General features: G+C 26.6%; 2 protein-coding genes across 2 annotated transcripts in view; both read left to right on the forward strand.

Moving 5' to 3' along the window:
* The window catches only part of LOC122853107, a 42111-nt gene extending 30067 nt beyond the window's left edge, over positions 1-12044 (forward strand). The window contains 6 exon segments of the mRNA XM_044153368.1: positions 4933-5067; positions 5651-5815; positions 6442-6576; positions 6676-6945; positions 7031-9002; positions 9005-12044. Coding sequence (XP_044009303.1) covers positions 4933-5067; positions 5651-5815; positions 6442-6576; positions 6676-6945; positions 7031-9002; positions 9005-11883 — 5556 coding nt within the window. The 3' untranslated portion in view covers positions 11884-12044.
* A 2317-nt stretch (positions 12045-14361) lies between these two features.
* Positions 14362-24235, forward strand: part of LOC122853108 (mannosyl-oligosaccharide 1,2-alpha-mannosidase IA-like) — a 123351-nt gene continuing 113477 nt past the window's right edge. The window contains exons 1-2 of the mRNA XM_044153369.1: positions 14362-14886; positions 15730-15960. Of these exons, the coding sequence (XP_044009304.1) occupies positions 14491-14886; positions 15730-15960 (627 nt within the window). The 5' untranslated portion in view covers positions 14362-14490. The remainder of the gene's footprint in view (positions 14887-15729; positions 15961-24235) is intronic.

Raw genomic sequence — 24235 nt, forward strand, 5'->3', positions numbered from 1 at the left:
TATATTTTTATTAGCATATTTACTCTTTACGTGTTAAATGAATAAATACACTATTCAAATTCCACAGATGCATTGTCGTGGTTACATTTAAATAACTATAGGATGATGCATCCAAATTAAATTCGGGGCAAACGTGACTTTCCTTCATGACATATCTTTGACCCGGACCCTTTTTTTTATAGAATTTATCATGTAACATTGATCTTCTCTCATGAATCCCATGGTGATCTAGCTGTTCTGGAATTTTTTAAGAAATTTTTTTATCCTTTAATGTCTTTGTTGCGGGACTCCCTTGAAGACAAACCGAAATAAAAAATAATTAAAATATGTTATTACTTGAGTCAGTGTCCTATCGGACCTTTTACAATACCTAGCAATTATTTAAAGTCTGTTTTATAAATTGCTTTTTTTTTTTTTCGCTCAGAAAAATAAGTAATTTTATTTTGACGACAAAAAAATGATAAAAAAGTTTAATTATCTACTGCAGTAATGGGTTTTTAAAAAAATACAAATATTATTTTACCAATAACATCTTGATAAATAAAAGGAAATAAATACTTATAAGAAAAAAAATTACAAATGCTAAATTGCAAATTTTAATTTAAAAAATAAAATCCATATACAGATTTAAATGACAAAATTTATATAATTTTATTGATAGAAATTATGAAGAAATCAAGTAAAAGTTTATCTATTAATTTTTCCTTTCATTGGTAAATAATAATTTTAAATAAGTTGGTTTGTTATTTGCCAGTATATACAATCACCAATCGTTAAAACCAAGTCATGGTCAATTTTCATGATCCAGACTAAAGTCCAGTCATTCAAATGGATACAGTAAATATATTTGTACACACTGCACAACAATAAATAAACAAAATAGTAATAGTAATAATAATAATAATAAAGAATGAATTCGTGTGTATATGAAAATAATATTTAAATGGTTATTTTGTTAACAATTTTCAACGTTGCACAGTAAAAGGGGAATAGCCATGTAATGGTTTCTCATTCGTGTGTTGCCTCAAGAAAATCGTGCAGCCTCCATCATCATCTATATATATACATAAAACAACATATACATTTATACAAATAATATTAACCAGTAAAATCATCAGACTAGTAAAAAAGAAAAATTAATTTTCAACATATGCATTTGGGTTATATATACAGTGTCGTCTTTGTAATTCACTATACATATAGTATATGTGAAGAAGATACATGTATAAAGCTGCATCATCATCATCATCAAAAGATTCATCAGTATAAAATTAATAAATACCAAGACAGAAAATAAATTTAATATTACTGTGTGTATAAAAGAGAGACAAACATCAACATCATCAAGCAAGATCCAGTAAAGATGTGTGTTTGTGTGTTGCTTGTGTTGCTTGTGTTGAGTTAAAGTTGTCTAACCAGGTTGGTGGTGAAGGTATATTAAACATGGAGTAACTTGAGATAAAATGACGTCAGCAGGTAGATATTATATGTAGAGAATAAGTTGGTTGACTTGGTTGGAAGCTTGGGCGCTTGGGCGTCTCAGTGAGGTGATCTATGTATCAACAGGCTCCAAAACAAGTGAAGGGAGGATAAAGAGGTAAAGCAAAAGATTGTTGCTTTAGTTGGATCCGAGGTTGAGCGACCCAACCGACAAACATTGGTCCAAAAAGAGGGGAACAGTTTGCCAGCGCGCTTTGTAAGTTTGCTGTCCTCAGGTATATTCAAGCACCACGGTTGTGTCTCTGGTTGTCCCGGTAACGCGCGCGCACCTTAAACACGCTCAGGTATAATAGTGTAGTGGTCTTTTATAAAATTTTATATATTTCTCATTTTATATTTTAACCAACAGCGCGACGGTACACATGTTCATATTTTATATTATTTATTTTTTATAATAAATAATACGTCAATCAAGTTGTTACATAAAAATATTAATTTTATTTTTTAATTGTGTTTGATCAATATGCAATTTTATTAACAAACAATTTGGAGCACAACTTTTATTATTGGATTTAATTCTGCTGATGCATTAACTGGATTAAAGTGAATTGTTTAAATTTTTTTTTTATTATTATTTATGTGTTGTGATTGTTGGTTTTAAATATCAATAAATAAATAAATAACACGTGGTGATTTGTTGCGAGGAAAATTATCAAGCAGTGCATTTTTTCTTGTTGGTGTTATATCTCTTAGCTACAACTCATCATATTTGATAAAACAAGAAGACTATTTTAGTTTTTTTTTCTTTTTAATTTTAAATATTCATAATCTTATCACTTTTTTTTTTTTCAAAAGAAGCACGCGTGTATCTAACAATAGAATAAAAAAGCAAGATAAGTGTTTCAAAGAAATCATCACTTGTGAATTTCATGACAAACATTGTTATCTCTCATTTTTTTTTGTTTGAAAAACGTGAATATTTAACTTGAATTTGAGTTAACAAAACAGCTTTAAGAAAAAAGATAAAAAAAAATAGAACAAGATAAATTGAAAAATGAGAATGTTGAAAGTTGAGAATACTAGTTGGGAAATATCTTGCTCCATGGGGAAGAAAAAAAGATATATCACTAGACAATTAAATAAAAAAAATAAAAACTAATTTATATATGAAAAAAAAATTAAATCAACTTTAAGAGAACAAAGCTTTTATTTATATTACATAAAAATAAATAATAAATATGTTAAAGTGGATTAAAGTTAGACAAGAGAGTACAAAGGTACTCTCAAAGAAATTGGAAAATGATGTTGATCCAGAGATTGAAGCATCTTGTAAAGTTGAGGAGGAAGAAGACAGTGGAATGGAACGTGAAGATTCACCAGCAATTGATCTTCGTGGCCTCAAAAAAGTATGATCAATCAAACATTAAAATAACAAAGTTCATTTCATCTAAATCATTGTTGAACAATTTCACACTAGCAACAATACTATTGTTAAATAAATTTCTCAAGTATACATGATTTTATCGATTAATAATATGCAAAATCCATTATCTATATATTCATTTAATGAGAGAAAAAAAAAAATCATTAATAACATCATCATTCAGCCTTGTATTCTTTGTATTTTTATTTATTTTTTTTTCTCATTACCAACGACTGTATTCTTATGATGTCCAACATTCACATAATTAGATCAATATTCATATGGAAATAGAAAAAAAATTATATACGTTAAAAAAATTATGAATTTTCTCTGGTTTATAGTCCAAGCAATTTCAAGTCTTGCATTATGTATTCAATGTGTAATTGTATATATCTTGGCAATCAATGTACACTTAAATTTGTGGTTTAGATATAGGAAAAAAAAAATCATTTTAAAAGCATAAAGTAACCTCGATTAAATTTTATTAACACGATTTCACTACACAGATAATCAATTTGTGTAATATCTGCAAAAAATTATGTATATTTATTTATTTTTTTTTCGTATTATAATTCTAAACTCAAGATGACAACTCGTTTTAATTTTTCTTTATTCTGTCAACAAGTCAACATTTATTTTTTTATTATTTTAAAGATCTTGTCAACTTTGTTGCAATTTTTTTTTCTCTCCTTTTAGATAAATTACGTCATTGAATTTTGCTTTCATTCAGAAATTTTTTAAATTGGAAGTTGATTGACGAGACAAAATTAATTGGTTTAATCATGCCATGTAAATAACACTTTCTTTTATAAATATTTATTTCTAATTTAATATATTTATAATTACTTTGAATTATTGACTATTTATTTAATATTAATTATATTTATTTATATACCTACTACATAAATAAATTAGTTTTTCATTTTTAAAATTTAAATTAAAATTTTTTTAAAAAAGAAATCCATTTGTTGGTGTGTGGAATTTTTTTTTTGGTAATAATTAAATTTTATTTTCCATTCGTTTGATAAATGTATCACCCCTGATATATAAAAGTATTATACCCTGAAGCGATACTTGTACCTACTTTCACGTACACGGTACACCGTTATTCCTCAAGAAAAAAAATATAAAAATACTCATAAAATCACACACAAACACACACATATATATAAATTACGAAATACAATTTAAATGTGTTGAAAAAATATATACTTTTGTAAAGGAATATCCAATACATTCAACAATGTAAATTGCTGATGATGTTGGATCCGATCGTGGTGACTTGATTGGCCTCTTTGAGGTCAGAGCCACGAAGACACTTTAATGCCTCGATATAAAATATATATTTTTGTCCCCTCAGCACCTGTATAAATCCTACATGGAAAATAATTTTATTTAAAAAATAAAAAGATGCGCTTTCGCTTATACATATTATAAAATACAACATGGCATATATGTATAAACGTGCACGCGCTAAACCACGACAATTACGTTCAACATATGTCAGGAAATATTGTGGAAATGTGACTTATCCAGTAAATAAATTATTCCCTTCAACATTGAATGTAATTACATTCTAAAATCCGTTTGTTTATAATATTTATTTTTATACTTTTATATTCTCAAGATCATCAAGTTTTTTTTACAATGTTTATAATCATTTTTCTTATTTTTTCATTTACAAAATAGGGTATGTCTTTTTAAAAATTTTTTTTTGTCATTATTCAGTCATTCAGCTATATTAAGTAGATATTTTTTGTCAATGAAAAAAAATTTTCACAATGAAATTTTCGATGTTTTCAATTTTAATGACAGGCTTATTAGCAACGCATGAACAAATTTTGCTTAGAGCCTTCTTTTTAATCGGACTATCGAGTCTTCAAAAAAAAATAAAATGAAAAAAAAAAAAGAAGGAAATGAAATAATATGAATGCTCTTCATCTATGTGAAGTTTTTTCTTTCTATATATATTTCTTAAAAGGAAAAGAAGAAAAAAAACCTCCCCCGCTGTTGGTTTTATTGAATTTCGTGTATTCATGGACATAACACAACGTATTGTTTGATTTCAGGACCTGTTTTCGCAGCTGCAATTCTCACAAGAGAGTGCACTACCACCCGATGCTTTACGTCGTGCTCTAGCTGAGAGTTTTCTTGATCAACAAAGATTTCAACTAGGCTTTATGGATGATGCAGCTGAGTGTTTCGTAAGTATACCAATAAAATTTATTTATTATTATTATTATTTGCAATCAAGTATGTCAATTTTTGCAATAAATAAAATTCGAAAATAGTTAATCTTACGTCATGAATGTTGTATAAATTCAGTAAATAAATAATTGCAGATGTGATTATCAGTAATTCAAATAAAAATTTTTTTTCTTCATCAAGAAATATATTTAAAGTCTAATCATTTATTACACGTTAGATGTTTTTTTTTCTATTTATTTTTTAATATTTAATAAATATAATTTTCGAAAATTGCTACCACATATATCAACATTTTCAATTTCTATAAACTTTCTTATTTAAATTACAATCACGTTTATGATTCGCGTAGGTATGTACATTTTTTTTTTCTTTTTTACATATGTATCGTTACAAGTTTAACAATAGAAATACAAGACGTGCGTATCATTAAATCATGTAAATATTTGAACATTGATTTTTAGCTGAATAAAATAATATGTTAATGTTATTATCATGTTTAAATAGCAACTATAATTATTGTTTATCAATATAAAAATAAATATAAACATTGATTATAATTGAATGAATTAATTTTTACAGGAAAATATTTTGCTGAGAATACACTTGCACATTGCTAGTGGTGAAGCTGAAGACATGTGTAGTGCAAGACACTGTGTACCACATCAAAAATTTGCTATGACACTTGTAGAACAGAGTGTTTGTGGTGCTTGTGGTGCAACATCAGAACCACTGCCTTTTACTCAGGTAAGAATATCATATGGGAAAACATAAAAAATACAAAAAAGCCATAAATTAACAAGTAGAGAAAATAAAAAAAAATACTACCTGACCATGAAAACTTACCCTCCACCAAATAGCATCTGAAAAGATTTCGGAAAACTCTAAAACGCTCTTGAAAAAAAAAAATGAAAAAAAGATCTTTCATCATTAGTTCTCACGGCAGGTATAAAATGATGGTTTTACTTGGAAAAACGTAGAATATTAGGGCTAGCTTTGAGGCACAACGCTGACCTTTTGTTAAAACGCACAGTGTAATATAAGAAAAGAAATAACAAAGATAGAAAAAGAAAAAAAATAAATAAAATGTTCAGAGAGAGAAATCATGGCTTTTGCCCTTGGGGACTTGATGCATATTATATAGCATAGTATTTACGAGGGTGGGTTATTCAGCATCACAAAACACACGTGGGAACAAAATTCACCCTTGGGCTTTTTTGATCCCATGAATATATCAAAAGTTTAGCAGAAATAATAAATTATTATCAGGTGGGCACAAAGTTAAATTTGTTTGCATCATTGTGGGAGTTTAAAATAATATATGAATTGAAGTTTTTTTTCAAAAATTCAATAACTGGTGATTTTAATTACAGATGGTACATTATGTTTCGGCATCAGCTTTGACATCTCAAGCAAGACAAACATTATCAACAATGAAAAATAGTCCAGATCTTTTTGGACAATTATTGAGACGAGCTGGAGGAATGGGTGACATTCGAGATTGTCCGGTAATTAAATATTCTAAAGAAATTAATTAAAGAAAAAAATTTATTTATTTTATTTTATATTGTTATTAATATTCTTCTTTTTTTTCTTATTGTTTTTAGAGTGCATGTGGTGCAAAAATTCAAATATGTCGAACATTGATGAATAGACCAGAAATAGTATCAGTTGGTGTTGTTTGGGACAGTGAAAGACCATCACTTGAACATATCATGGATGTATTTGCAACAGTTGGTACGAGTCTAAAATTAAGTGATGTTTTTCATAGTGTTGTTGATTCACGATGGGGTGCATCAACTGTTCACAATCTTGTTGGTGTTGTTACATATTATGGCAAACATTATTCAACATTTTTCTTTCATACAAAATTAAAGGTACTATATTTTTACCTAGAAAAGTTATTGTTTGAAATTGTTTTGTAGAAGCAAATAATAATGTTTTTTTTATTATTCAATTTAGGTATGGATTTATTTTGATGATGCTACTGTCAAAGAAATTGGACCACGCTGGGAACAAGTTGTTGAAAAATGTCGACGTGGACGTTATCAGCCTTTATTATTATTGTATGCAACACCAGTTGGTACACCAGTTAATACTGATAATGCTCCAAAAATAGTAACACCATTTCCAAATGGTAATAGTTTGAAAACACCACCAAAGAATAATCCAAGACGTTCAATGACACCAAGTCCTGAAAAACCAACAATAAATAATAATACAGCAAGAAGAGCAATAACTCCAAATCCTGATAGTCCAACACATGTTTATACCCAAAGAAGAATATACAGTGATTATCAAAATGTAACTGATATACAAAATAATATATTTGGTAATCAACAAAGTGTTGATGCTGTTGATGGTGATATTGATGCAAAATATATAAGTCGTCGTGCTGTTGAAAATGTTATGCAACAACAACAACAAAAAAAACAACAAATGCAATTAACAAGAAGTTTAAGTGCTGGTTCAACATCAGGTGATGGTATTAATATTCCAGATCATTTAAATGTACCAAGAAGACGTGATTCTGGTAATTGGTCTGGTGATCGTAATAGTGCATCATCAAGTTCATCAACAACAATGGATAATCCATACATGTATATTGTTAATAAAATGCAAAGAAATACTGGTGTTCCAAAAAGTCCAACAAGTAAATCTGGTGAATTATCAAGTAGTAGCAGTGGTCATTATGATGCTGGTTATGATTCTTATTCATTATCATCAACAGATAGTTTACCATTACAACAAGGCTTAAAACATAATTTACAACTTGCCCAAATACCAGAAGGTTATCATACATCAACGTCTGGTAGTGGTGGTGATGATTGTGAACGTTTATGTAAAGAAACTGATGCATTACTTGATAAATCAAGAGCTGCTGAGGATGCTGGTGATTTAGGTACAGCTGTTGCATTGTGTAATGCTGCAAGTAGTAAAGCACGTGCTGCAATGGATGCACCATATAATAATCCTCATACAATAACAATTGCAAGAATGAAACATAATACATGTGTTATGAGATCAAGAAGTTTACACAGAAGAATATTACAAGAACAAGCTATTGCAAATGGTGATAAAGATGAAAGTTTACCAGAAGGTAAACATTCAAGAGAAGGTAGTAAATCAAGCCAACATTCAAGACAAAATTCACGTGATAAAAGTGCTAATCATTCACGACAAAATAGTCGTGAATTGTTAACTAATATTCCAATTGTTGTTGATAAACCAACGACAAAAAGCATTGAAATTTATGCAACATTACCAAAAAAGAAAACCTTAAGAAGTAAAGCAACAACTGTTAATGTTATTGAAGATGAAGAATATATGCTTTATGATCGTCCAACACAAAGAACTGGTTTATTTGGTCGTACAAAACGTTGTGATGATGATAAAAAAGATAAAAAACGTGCAAGAAGTGAAGAAAGAAATAAAAATATATCTAAAGATTTTTCAATAGCACCAACTACAAAATCAATATTATCATTAAAAAATTTAAAACCAGAAAAACAAGAAAAAATTAATAATAATGATAATAAAAATATACAAAATACAACAACAGAACAAAAAGGTAAAAAACAACATAAAATAAGAAGAAAATTATTAATGGGTGGTTTAATAAAAAGAAAAAATCGTAGTATGCCTGATCTTCGTGATGGTGAAAATGTACAACAACAACAGCAACAGCAACAACAACAAGTTGTGCAAAATAAAGAAATAATAAATACATTACCAAAACAAACTGTTGATGATTCAAATGTTGGTTTAAAAATAAATGAAACTGGACAATTATCATTGAGTGGTTATTTGTCGGAGGGCCATTTAGAATTTACTGGTAATAATACAAATAATAATAATAATCAAAATAGTACTAGTAATCCAAATCTTGAACGTAGTAGATTAATGAGCGGCGGGCTGGTAGCGTTACAAGCTAAGTGTTGATGAAGTGAATATGCATGAAGACATATACAGTAAATGATGGACAACAACAACAATGTTCAACAATAATAAATACTTCCCAGGAACAAATGACAAATGCATATTGGAGTCATACAAGTCCAGTTAATTATAATTCAACAGTACAAAATTGTCGTAATTATGATGATTATTCAAAAGAACCACATTCATTGCCATTTTTACCATCACATAATAATGATACTAGTATTAATTCATCTTATACATCATCAAATCAATTGTTAAATAATAATAATATCAATTATAATCCACCACCACAAAAGCCAAGAATTCAAGATGATGTTGTGCAATATGCAAATAGTAATTTTTATGAACCAACTTATGTTGTTACACGTGCTGATGTACATAGTGAACAGAGTCCAGCTAAAATACAACCAGATAGTCTTCCACCTTATCCAGAAAATTCAAATATATCACATTCACGACAAACAAGTGAAGATTTTCCACCACCACCATCACCATTAGAAGTTGATAATAATATTACAACAATAACATCACAAATTGCACAAAATACACAACAAATTCAACAAGTACAACAAATACAAAATCAACAACGTCAACAACAAATTGAAGCACAACAAATAACATCATTATTAGCACAATTACAATTAAAACGTGAACAAATATTGGCATCTGATTCAAATGATAAAAGATCAAGTCAATCTAGTGAAATAACTGAAGATGATGAGACAAATTCTAGTGAAACATGGTTAAGAGAATTACAAGCTAAACAAGCTGAAAGAAGAGCAAAAAAAAGTGGACCATTAGATGGACAAGATGTTCCAAAGACTATTGCACGAAGAACAAGTGATTTAATGATGAATAGTTTGGGACAAACTATTGGTGTTGGACATGATGTTATTGATTGTCCACGTGTTGTTTCATCTGTCAAAGATATGGCAGCAAGATTTGAACAAATTAAGCTACAACCATCACCTAAAACTGATGAAAGTAAAAATCAAAATGTAATTCAAACAGATGATCCATCATCATCTGTACATGGATATTCATCTGAAGTTAATACATCAAATCATGTACCATTATCAAGTGAAAATTTAGCAGCATTTGTTAAATCAGATGATCAATCAGTACTTAATTCAAGCTTTGAATCAAGCTCAAGTCAAAGTACTTTTATAACTGCACCATCAGTTGTTTCTGGTTGTCAACAAGATAATGGATTGAATGCTGCAATTTTATCAATGTCATTGACACTTCCACATGAAAATGGCTTACCAATTGATTATCCAGAAGATGATATTAGTGAAATTGCTATGCAAAATACCATTCAAAACACAACAATACTTCCAATTGAAGAAGATATTGCACCACAAAAACCAAAAAATAGAACTGGAAAGAAAAAAAGTGTATCGTTTTGTGATCAAGTTGTTTTAGTTGCAACTGCTGATGAAGATGAAAATGATTCTTATACACCAAATCCAATATTAGAAAGAGTATTAAGATCAGCAATGAATAAACCAGAAACAGCTCAAGTACTAAGAGAAATAAGAAGTCTTCAAGAGGCTGAAATGAATAGTAGTCCAGCTATGAAATTTCAACAGCATACATTGTCATTAAAAGGTGAAGCTGATAGTACACCATCAACTCCATTCCAGGATCAATTAAGAAGTGTCAATCCAGTTACAATTAATGAATCTTCAAGACCAATTTCTACACGACTAATGTCAAATGAATCTGCTGCTTTGAATCATGATATTTCATTACAACAAAATTATCCATCTATTCAAAATCAACAACAACAAAAAATATCATATTCACCTCAACTTCAACAACAAATTCGTTATTCACAAAATGGTATTGCACCATATAATCAAACATTAACATCATCATCATCATCGTCATCATTACAACAAAATTATCCACAAACACATACATCACATCCAAGAAATCAAGGAATTCCAATTGGCCAAGTACAAAAACCAGCAAGTCCATACACAGTACAAATACCAAATCCATATCAACAAGTTCCACAATCACAACAACAGCAGCAGCAACAACAACAACTACAAAAACAACCAATAAATAATAATAATAGTAACAACATGAATAATAATAATAATATATCAAAAAATAATTATCCAGCTTATTATCATGTGGAACAACAGTACAACCAGATGAATAAACAAATGACTGGCCAAATTCAATCACAACAAAATGGACAAAATTCAAGAATTTCAAGTGTCAATTCAAGTCCAATAACTGTTCAACAAAATAATCAACAATTTGGATATCCAGCAAATCAATCACCAAATCCTTATCAACAGTATGCTTCCAATCAACATTCACAAAATTCTACATACCAAGCAAGTTATTCATATCAAAATGGTGGACAACAAAATCGTTTAAATCAAACATTACCACAGTATCAACCACCACCAAATCCAGCAAATTATCAACAACAACAACAAGCACAATCACAACAACAACAACAATCACAAAATAATCAACAAATTCAAACACAACAATATCTACAACGTTCACAACAAAAAGTTGAACCACAAAATGTACTTGCACCAAATCAAACATATCCAAATCAATTACAAAATGGACAAATACAATCAAATATGAAATATCCAAATTATCAACATCCACCAATTGTTAAACATAATAATAAACCAATACATCCAAGTGTAAAACAACAACAACAACAAAATGGTTTTGTACAAATGACAGCACCATTGGCCATGCAAAAATCATCATCAACTGGCACAATGCCAAGATCTGGACCATGTCATTTGTGTCGTAAAAAACAAGTTGCTGAACCAGCAATGTATTGTACTGATTGTGATTTTTATATGTCACGTTTTCGACCTAAAAATTAAATTTTAAATTAACGCTCATCAACACTTAAATGTGGGCCATTGAATTGATTGATATATTTTTATTTTTTCATCATTGATTCATTGGTGATGAGGGCTGACTAGCTTTATTATAAATTGCATTTATTTTAGAAAGTTTTTTCAATTGAAAAAAAAACAAAATATTATTTTTAAAATTTTTAATTAAACTATTTATTTAAAATATCAATTAATTGTTTTTTTGGAAAAATGAAAAATTTAGGCCATTGTTTATTAAATTAAGATGTTTTTAAATTTTTTTTTTAGTAGATTATTTTTTAATTGTGAAAAAATTAATTAGACATTTTTCGACGCTAGTGTCAATGTGATCTAGTAATTAAAAATATTATATAATTAATTTGAAAGATAAAGAAAAGTATTAAACATTGTTTACTTTGTAAATAAAAATAATCCACCTTTTGTGGTAAAAATGAATCTTAAATATAGTTTTAAAATTAACTAGATTCAAACGATTGAAAATTGTGATACTAGCCATTCTTCGTAGATGTTAGAATAAATAAATTTCAACAAAAAATATTCACGATATTTAATTGTAAATTATATAAATATTATATAAGTACTTAAATTAAAAAATAATAATTGTAATATTACATTTTAATGTAATATTTAGAGTATATATAAAAATACAACTGAAGCAGATGGAGAAGAAAATGTAATTCTTCCTAATTTAATTTTATAGCTATTAAAAAAAAGAAATGTTTATATTTTTTACTTGAAAATTTTCTTTTTTAATTAATTTTTAAGAATATTACAAATTATGTATTTTATGTAATTATATTTTTGATTATATTCCTTCATTTATAAATATGAATAATGTACAAACCACGCGTCGAAGATTTATAATTTTTAAGAATATTTTGTTTATTTTTATTTTAAATACTCAAATATAAATATATGTTATATTATTAAAAAAAAAAACAACAAATATATGTTCCCCCCTGTCAATAAAGAATTTGTTTCTCAATTAAAATTACAGTTTGATTATTTAATTATTTTAAAAGATACAAAAAGTTCATTAAAATTATCCAATTTCTATTTCATTTTTTTAAACGAAAAAAAATAATAATTATTACATTTTCTTGTATATATTAATTTTTTAACAATAACTTTTTATAATTAATTTTATTGTTAATTTTTTTTTTGAATTCGAAGCCATTGTGATTGTGCGTGCGCAATCAAAGTCGCCATTTTTGTGGCCGAAGCCCCACTTCACGAAATTTGCGGGGGGTTGTGCAATGTGCATTAGTGTGCATTAGTCACTCGCAGTCACTCGCGTTAATTCAAGAGGAAAGGATGTTTTTTTTTTAGTGTGCTCTTATTTTTTTTATATATTTTTAATTGTGAAAGTGAATATGGACCTGAATAATAGTGAACCTATTTTTGTTAAGATCCTGTCTCTTGCTGCTTTTTGGTATTGTTTTATTTCATACTTCATTATTCTTATTTTATTAATGAGAAAATAAATTTTCAACATTATCTAATTTTAATTGATTTTATAATATTTTTTTTGCGTGCCATTTTGCACTGTAAATGGCCGTCCATTATTAACCCGTTGAAAATTAATTTTTTTATTTCTCATATTTTTTTTACGACCGAAATTAAGTCATATCATCTTTTCATTTATAATTCCGCTATATATTTTTTTTTAATATGATTTATCATTTATCCTGATGAAAACACGACAAATTTATTGCCAAAGCCGTGATGATGGTTTTTTTTTTTTTTTTTTTTTTGCCGGCGTCTTGACTCTTGACCCCCAAAGCACTCCATATTGCTTTTTTATTAGTTTTTTTTTTTTTTTTTGTTTCGAACAAATAATTATTTATCAATAATCAATACCCGGCGATTCATATATTCACAATAATATCGATGTTCAAATTTTATTGATATCATTATTATTATTTTAACGGAAACGTCTGAAAAAAAAAAAAAAAAAACGACAAGGCGCCGTTCTCCCATGGTCACTGCCATATTCGATAAAATTGCGCGCCATTTTGACAACAAATTCAAATTCCGTTTTTTTTCCTCTTTCAAATTTTATTCGATATTAATTTACCTAATAATATTTTTTTTTTTTTTCAATCAAATCTAACGTTAATTATTAAACCTCAAAATACAATTTTTTTTATTTTAATAATAATATTTACTTTTTTTAACAATAATTCTATCGTTCAGATATTTCAATTGGAAAAAAACAAAATTAATATTTTTCACTTGAATTACATATTTTAAATATTGATTATGATCATTATTATTTATTATATTAATTGTTTATGAAAAAAAAAAAAAAAAATTACCTATTATAATTAAAATTTTTAAAATAAATTTAAGCTTTATTTTGTCAGCACTAGTGGCGCTTGTCTGCTATTTCTTTTTGTTTGTATATTATTGCCTGCAGATGCCACTAGTGTACGGTTTTGTGGTGTTTTTTTTTTCACCATCATAATGGCGAATGACGTCCAGATATAACAGTATCAACAACTAGACTGTCATATGTTCAATTAGTTTGTATTATTTATTAAAATAACAAATAAATACAGTGTAAATTAGTTTAAAATAAAAAGCATAATAATGACGACAACATCATTATTGTTACCGTCATACAATCGTTTTGTGAATGGTGTACCAGTACCATTATTTTCAAGACGTTCATTTCGTCCTCGTGAAAAATATTTAATATTATTAGTTTTTTTGACATTTGGTGTTGTTTGTTTTGGTGCATTTTTCTTTTTACCTGATTTTCGTACAAGTGGTGTTGCATACAATAGTGTTTATCGTGTTTATCAAAAAATACAAAAAGTTGGACCTGATTTATTAATACCGGCTCCACCTCATGGTTTATCTGGATACAAAGATCCTCATGGACCTGGTGGTGTTTATCCAAATGTCGAGCATGTTGGTCTTGAAAGACCAGATGATGCAAGAGACATTGATATTCATATTATTGAGGACAAAATTAAATTACAGGTTAGCATTTTATTGACAAACACAGCTGTCTCGTATTTTTCATTAAAAAAAAAAAACATATTTTAAATTTAGTTGCTCTTGTGTCAAACTTGTTCCACGTGTCATTTTCATCAACATTACACGCCATTTTTTTTTGTTTCTAATGTACATAAACTTCTTAAAATTTCTCATTCAAATAAAAATTCATTCGGCTCAATTAATTATCACATTTTATTGATTAAAATTTTTTAAATTTATTATCTATGTCATTGAGATAATATATTAATGTCAAATTTTAATTTATATTAATTTTTTTTTAATGATTTGTTTTGAATCTGATTTATTATCAAATTATATTTTTATCTAAAATTATTATTATATTATTTTAATTTAACTATCAGCTGTTGTTGTGATTAATGACACATATTTTAGTATTTAATTAATTTTATTTTTTATTATATTTCTGCTGTTTATAATGCCCAGAAATTCTTGTGAAATTATCGTAATACAGTTAACTCGACATTCCTTTATTAAATTGTTTATTTTAATTTTTTTTTAAATTTAAATATTCTATAAACAATCATAAAAATTTACAAGTAAATCTATAAATATGTTGAACACAAGTACTTGTTGTTATTCATAAATGAAAATATAAAAAAAAAAACATTTTAAAACAAGTTGTTATGATGATGAAGAGTCAATATATGAATGAGGGCGTTCATTGCATTCCTCAAGTTAATCGCTGCATGACCTCCATGCTGAATTAAATAATAATTATAAATAAAATCAACTGCAAGTTGAATGACACAAAATACTTGATGACAAAATTAATAATAGTATTAATAATAATTTGTTTTTTTCAAGGCAAAAATTGATGAAGAATATCAACAACAAAAAACACTTGAAAAGCCAGAAATAATAAAAGCACCTGGTCAACGTGTTCCTAGTAGTAGTGTTCCAACATGGTCAGTTAATAATCAACATGAAGATAATGTACAAACTGTTCCACCAGCTTCAGCAGATGTGTATCCATTGACAACTGGTGGAGAAGACAAGGATCCAATTGCCCAAGAACGTCGGGAACAAATCAAAAAGGTAACTTATCTTTTATACTTTTTATAAATTTTATATGTATTACGTGATCAAACTGATAAAACATAATATCAGTCATTCTGCCAATCATATGAGCGTTCACTCAACTTTCTATTTTTTTTTTTTTTTATATATATTCATATCGTGGTATATATAGCTCATTATTAATCGATAATTTTGGCATATCGTCGATGAAATATTCCGTAACAATGTGGATATTCAATTTCATTATTATTAAAAATAAATAGCTTTGTTTTTTTTTTTTTTTTCCGTTAATCTGATAATAACTGCATTGCCAAAGCAATTTATATGCAAAATATTAATAATAAATAGGAAAATTTTTTGTGACTTTATACGTGTAACTCAACAGATTATTATTTTTATTTATTATTAAAAAAATATTCTGAATATATTGCTAACAAGTTTTTTAATTAAATACTCGTAAAAATTTAAAACATTTCTTTTGCCATTGAAAAACAAATATAAATAAAAATTGAATCGAGTGTTTAATCATGATAGAAATTTTACCACATAAAATTTTTTTCCAATCAAGAGAAAAAAAATATAAATGGATTAAAATGTTTTATTTTTTTATCTGTAAATTTATTTATAACGTGTTCATCAATAAAAAAAAAAAAACAATGAGAATTATATTTGACAACAGTTTTAAACTCTCGGTGATTTTTGTCATTGATTGGGAATACTTGCTCATGTCTGGTATTGTTTCTGAGTATTGAGTTGTACATCATGTGCAGAAACACACGTTATGTATACAAAGTACATGTTCATGGTGGTAGTTTTCCATTCATTTGTTTGTACATAGTCGTCGTTGTCGTCGTCGTTAAGCGTGTCCAACAAATTGTGTCTGGCTTTATGACCATCACACAGATATTCAAAACAATGTTGTGAATATTATTTTATATATATTTTTTATCTATGTAAATCAAATTGCTCACCATTAGTAGTTGAAGAAGATGCGAGAAAATAAAAACCGGGATATGAATTTACATTTGAATTGTAAAAAAAATTATTTTTATTTATTTATTTAATAAAACAAATGAATAAATAAATAAAGAGTAGAATAATTCCATTTTTTGTTCAATATTTCACATTTTTTTTTTACTACTTTTAATATTAGTTATATGCAAAGAGAATATATATATATTTTGAAGATAAACTAATGGTTTTTGTTGTTGATTGAGTCACGTTGATCTATTTCGTATTCACAAAAGCCTCTCGAGTGTTTCCACCAATACGCAAAATCATTTGTGTGTTATATTGAGGTGTTAACGTTGTATTTCATTCGATAATAATCATCACTAACACCTATAGTCACAAGTAAAATTTACAAAGCACTACATATATACAAAGGTTGTAGCTGATTTCTAGTTGATACGAGTAATTCGTTCATTTGACCTGACATTGACGAAAATCCCTGCAATCGTGAGATAAATTGAGTACATTATTATTATTATTTGATTTTATTTATCTGATATAAATACATACACAGTAGGTGCATGCATGTGTGTATTATTTATTGATATAATATAAAAAAATATTTGTCATTTTGCAAATTGTGCTTTTTTAGTTTATGAAAATTATTTGATTGTGATTGAATTTATTTTGGGCATTTTATTGGTATTAATAACGAATTATTAATATTGTGAATTACAAATATTTATTCAATAATTGTCATTGATAATAATCGCTTTATCTGAGACATTTTTGAAATCAATTTTGAGATCTCAAGATGATTTAATAACACAATTTCTTCAAGAACATAATCGGAACTTGCTACTTGTTCTCTGATTTGTTAACGATCTCATTAGATTTAATTTGAAATAATTTTATGTTCTATAGATCATTGAACTATTCCATTTAATTATTTTTCTTTCGTGTCTGTAATGAATTTAATTTATAAAATAAAAAAAAAAATAACATTTAATATTTATTTAGTAATATTTAAATAGTATTCAATTAATTTGTGTTTTAATGAATTTTAGTTATTAAAATATTAATATTTACGTTAGCCTAGTAAATGTAATTCGTTATCGTTATTTTTTTAAATATTTTTATTATTATTATTACATAAATATATATTTTTAATTTGGTTAGTGAGTGTGTATTTCGAGTTTTATATTTAAATGCTCAAATAAACGCATGCTAGCTGCGTAATGTGTGTAATGCATCAACAGGCATAAATATATAAAAGTATTAGTTTTGTGGTTATATTACTAAATTGAGATTTTCCATATTTATTTTTATATTTATTGACATTTATTGACTGCAGTCGGTTGTAAAATTCAACCACTAAAATCGAGCCACAATTGGTACTTATGCATCCATACACAAAAAAATTCTATAAATAATTGAGATAGTCAAAATTGAATTGAATAACATATTTTCAACTTTTTATATTAAAAAATATTTACACTTTTATTATTTATAAATTCAATGATAATTTATTAATCAATATTTTAACTTTATCGTTGTACAAAATTCAACAATATAATTTATATATTTTGACATGATGTATATGAATGTCAAGATGTACTTCAGATATTCTTCGTCTTGCCTCAGTTTATGCCAAACCGTGCCGGAAATCGCGTGAATAGGCTCGATGAATATTACATTTCATGAGAATCATGAATATTAAATACATTTCAAATTTCACTGTCTATCATAATTTTATAAAATTAGAAAAATAAAAAAATACAAATTTGATTTATTTAATAAATATGTAGTCAATGCATAGACAATCGATTTATTTTAAAATAAAATTTTGTTTAAAGTATTTCAATAGTTTTAAAAAAACAATGTGAAATTTCGCTGAATATATCGGGAGTTACAATTTCTTGCTTTATTTTTCGTACTTGTCTCGTGATACTTCTTCACCCTTTTTTTTTTTTTTTATTTTCTCATTTTAACCCTTGTCACTGACTGCTACCTATGCGTCACTAACTAGAATATGTCTGTCCTAATAGATATCGATCTAATTCTCCAACTCCCTTGAAACCCATAAATATAACAGATTTAATGGCATTAGATATTAACCGACAGTCGTATGAATAAATAAAAAAATTGAAAGCAACTCTCAACTTTCTTGGTTAATTAATTATTAATTAAATTTCAATTTACAATAATTTATAAAATATATTATGATAATAAAATATGTATTATCAGTTAATAATCTTTTTTAAAATTTAAATTTTAATAAATAATATCTTAATGGTTGATAATAAATTTTGAATAAAAGTTTTTTCATAGAAAGAAAATTGTGCAATTCGTTGTTTAAAAAAGATAACTTACCAGCACAATCTTACCTACAGTAGATCATAGTACTTTACTACTTGTCTTGTTGAACAAAGTATTTTGTACAAGAGGGCAGGACAAAGACAACGAATAATTTTACATTTAGATGAGAATTGTAGAAAATTATCCAGGTAAATTTTCTACTTTCTTTGTAAGCCATCACTCAACCAATCCCTCAAATGCATCACAATGTTTTCTTCAAAATCTACATTCAATATTTTTTCCCATTTGATAATGATGATGGTCATAGATGAAAATAGATATCAAAAGTTAAATTAAAAATCTACCCATACTCTTTAAAATTTATCATATTAAATTTCATCAAATTTCTCGTGATTGCTTTTTGAAAATTAAAAAACTTTAGACGACGATTTGATGGCTCAAATTTATTATCAATAAATCAAATAATAAATTTGATAAAAATAAAATCAATCATTTTAATTTCTTATTTTTATATATGTATAACAAAAATAGATGATAAAAATTAAAATAAATAATTGAAAAAGTTTATTTTTATATTTCAACCTTTTTCAAAATATAAAAAGCTCAAGCGTTCATTTAATTTTTTTAGTATTTCAATTCAAATATATCTTATTGACAAAAATATAAAGCCATTTGAGTAGTATTAAATAAATACCCAGTTTTTGATTTCAGTAAAAGGTTAATTGTTGAAAAATAAATATGTCCATTTATTTTAACCACCCTTTATTACAATCTCATTCCAATGACATTGTGTAAATCAAGTTTTATTTTCTCAAGTTTAAAATATATATCCAGTATGTTACATTTGGCAATTTAACCAAACTAAAATTTTTTTTTATTCTCCTCCTTGTATATATATCTATAGCCAACAAAGTAAGAGTTGAATCTCTAAAATGTCGTTTGAATGAATGCTATACATATCAAAGTCATTATTCAATGTCGGATTGGTACTTGATGTAAAAAGTAAATTTTAAATATACGAGAGTTTGATGTTCGATCTTGAAATATATATAAGAAATTACAAGATGCTTACTAAAGTCAGTATAATGGTGAGACACGATGACAACGTAGCACGAATGACTCTACCAAAATGTACATGATTACATTCCTCCACGTATTTGTATATAAAAAATTAAAATAAATCCACCAAAAATAAAAGTTAAATACAAAAAATTATTATATTTACTAAATAAAGTTTACTAAATCATCATATATAATTTTAATTATTATTATTATTATATTTTATTAAACTTTTATTTAATAAATGAATAAAGCTTTTTCATATTTGTTATTTGCTTGAGCATATACATTTTTCTATAGAAAATCATATTTTTTTAAAAATTTTAATTGTTAAAATTTATCAAGAAAAATACTCTAATGTTGTATATCAAATGGTTTTTGAGATAGTGCCCTTGAAGATTACGTTCAGAGTATGAAAAACTTGACGAATGCATTTTATATTTTCTACCCCTATGGCAATGATGGTGGTGGTGGTTTTCTTGTGCACAGGTGATCTTGACGTTTACGTGGTTTTATATATATATGAGTGAAAAATGAGAATAAAGCTCGGAAGAATACGTTAGGAATGACAAACGGTTCAACGTATATATACAAGGTGGATACGTGGCTTACCTTTGAAAATACCTTGATCTCCTGTCAAAAAAAATATAAAACGCTTCTTTTTGTCATTGTACCGCCTTCTCGCAAGAAAAAAAAAACAAAATAAAAATAAAAAAATAGAAAAAAGATCAAATGAAACACGTGTATTCATGTTCTTTGCTTTTTATCCAATTTATATAGATAAAATAAGTCACGATAATGTTTAATTGGCACGTTTTGTATCTTACCGTATCGAGATTTTTTTATTTTTTTATCTTGGTCTAAATTACAGTAACCCATTAAAATTTATAGCGTGTAACTTTGATGATAATTATGGATGAAAATTCAGGATTATTTTTTTATTCGAAAAAAAAAAATAATTAATGTGTCACTAAATGAATGCTCAATTTGTCTTTAATAAATTTTCAATGGCCCTGGTAACTCGTATAAATATTGTCATGAATATTAGGAGATGGCTAAAGTATAGTTTATAGAAAAAAAAAAAAAAAATTAAATTATACAAGAGATATAACTAAGTAAAGCTAAAAAGTTTATTTATTTTTTTTTCTTTTGAAGCATCCCTTCTTAAGCTTTCACATTGTACATGTATATTTTTTTATTTATTTTTTTTTTTACTCGTGAAGAGTCGTTGTAAATGCAGCACTAGTAGTAATTTCGTAGACTGTGATACATAAATTCCATAGGACTTTTTGGGAAAGAAAAGTGCTCTACAGTGGCGAGAGAAGAAGAGTTGAGAACTTGTAGAAAATAAAAATAAAAAATATATATATAAAAATGAGAGGTGAGATGTGGTTTCTTCTGTGTTGCAAAGTGTGATAGTATAGTGACACTGAGAGAGACATCTAGATAATTCTCTCTTTCCTCTCTCTTTATACACGGGTGTTTCTGAATCAACGAAATGAGATTTCATGAGCATATTTCTTCATTTCGTTGGCAGACAATAGCAAATCTTCTTGAATATACATTTTTCATTTTCTTTTCGTGTCACTTTTTATTTTATTTTCCATTCAATATTGGATTAGTAGAAAATAGATAAATTAATGCAATTTGTTTTTAGATTACGTATCTAATGACACAAAATGTTTATTTTATTTTCGTTGAATTTATACGAGTAAATAAATTCATGTACTCGTTAGATGTATCTCAATTTGGCCACTTGACAATCAGCTATACTAAATAAAATAATTAGAAATAGTACGACAAGTACTGACAAGCTAATTCTACACTGATAAAGCTTATTTTCCAAACTTTTTTAAAATTTATTTTAGCTAATTTTCAAGTTGACAATTTGCATCTTATTAGTGAAATATTTTTTTAATTTTGTTAAAATTAAAATTAACAATATTTATTACATTCACAAAAAAGATGATCATTAGTTTATCCAAACAAATGGTTTACTTAAAATTGAGTACTTGAAATTCATGCAATAAATAAACCATAAAAAGTACAAAGAAAAAAAAATATATATATACATAAATGACAAATTTAAATTGAACGAAAATACATGCGCTGCAAAAAATAAATTGTCTTCTTTGAATTAATAAATCGTTTAAAAAAATAAAACAAAATTCGATGGATAAAATAAATATCTAAAACATGTTGAAACAATTCAAGTAAAATGCGTCAAGTTTAACGAGGGTTAAGAATGCACAACGAGTCTTAAAAAAAAAACTGGCTATCAAAAAGATGCAAAAGAAGAAGATGAGAGAAAAATAAAAAAAAGGGTGTATCTCTTGCTTGATTTACTTGGGCTTTTGTCTTTGTAACTTATTATCTCAGTGTGTGTAAATTATACATACATGTAGTCCAAACATTTGATAGCAAAAAAATTGAAGATCCTGAGAGAAAGAAGCAAGGGGAATAAGAGACATGCATATGTATATATACAATGTTTGTGCTTGTAGGGTTGAATGTAACTTTACTGACATGAATGCAAAAGAAAAATGCAAAGTAGCTGGTGTTCTGACAATAGAACAATATGTTTATGTGAAGAGAAAAAAAGAGGCTCTTGTCAAGCCACTGGTGTATTCTCGCACGTATTATACATACACATGCTTTCGCTCTAGATAAAGATGCTGTTTTTTTTTTTCCCCTTTTTATTTTATGTCACAAGCAATACCTATGTTCAACTCAATAACTTTTAGATTTTTATTGTTCTTTTATGTAAATGATAGCTATCGAGAATCCTGTCAATTATTTTTAAAAATCTTTATTTTTTATTTTTTGCTTTTATATGGATCATAAAAATTTATGATTTGTGGATTTATAAAAAAATACAAAATATATTAAGTATAAATAATGATGATCAAGTTTTTCCATTATACAAAATATATTTATTTATGCTTTGAAAATTTTGGTGTTTTTTTTTTTTCGAAGTATATTATGAGGGGGAAATTAAAGTTGGTGAGAGCTTTTGCGATTATGGGGGAAAGAAAAAAATAATTTAATATATCTTCAAAAGTATGTCAATTTATACAGGCTTTTTTGATATATAAAATTGCATTTTTATATTAAGGCTGAAATATAATTTTAAGAGGCAAAAACTTTTTCTACAAAAGTTGTTTGATATATAAAAAAAAAATCTATAATTTTTCTATTGAATGAAATAATATTTTGGATGATTTGATTCTCTTAATTTAATTTAAAACTGATGATTTAAAATTTGAAAATAATTTGCTAATTTGTAAAGTGAGTGTGTTGAATGAATTGGGTATTTTTTTTTTTTTCGTTAGTACAAAAAGTACTTATGATTGAACAAGCTTTTTCTTTCCTCAATTTTTTCTCATTGAGTATACATTGTTGTATAGAAAATTTTCTACATTCAACAGGTTGTTCTCTTTTTTCTCTCACAGTAATATACAGTGTTTGAAAATAAAAGACGTATTTTACATTCAACTAAAATACAGATTTAATCAATAAGTTTTTTATGAAATTTCTATAAACCTCTGTTTTCCGTAAGACCATTTTTGAAAATAAAATTATACTTAGCATAAATAGATTCTTCCTGAAAAAAATCAGCATAATTTATAGGATACATTTTTTTTTTTCCAAACAACCAACGGCGTCGTGTCAATAGAGATTTCAATATTTTTGAAATCTCTAACACAATAAATGTTGACTTGTAAAAAAAACCTAGCACAAATAAAATTAGATAAGAGGATTTTGTTGGCCACGCGACCAAATTTTCTTTACCTATTCACTTTTTACCGAAAAAGTTTATGAAATTTTCAGCGAGTTTTAAATTAATGCCAGAATTTCAAGTATCTATTTTGCATTTCATTGTTTTTTTTATTATTTTTGTAGCAATTTTGTCTAGCAAAGCGCGGTTATAAGTCGTTCTGTCAGGTGGAAAAAATTTATCCTT

Source organism: Aphidius gifuensis, linkage group LG3 (genome assembly GCF_014905175.1).
Source record: "Aphidius gifuensis isolate YNYX2018 linkage group LG3, ASM1490517v1, whole genome shotgun sequence".
In the NCBI taxonomy this organism is placed as follows: Eukaryota; Metazoa; Arthropoda; class Insecta; order Hymenoptera; family Braconidae; genus Aphidius; species Aphidius gifuensis.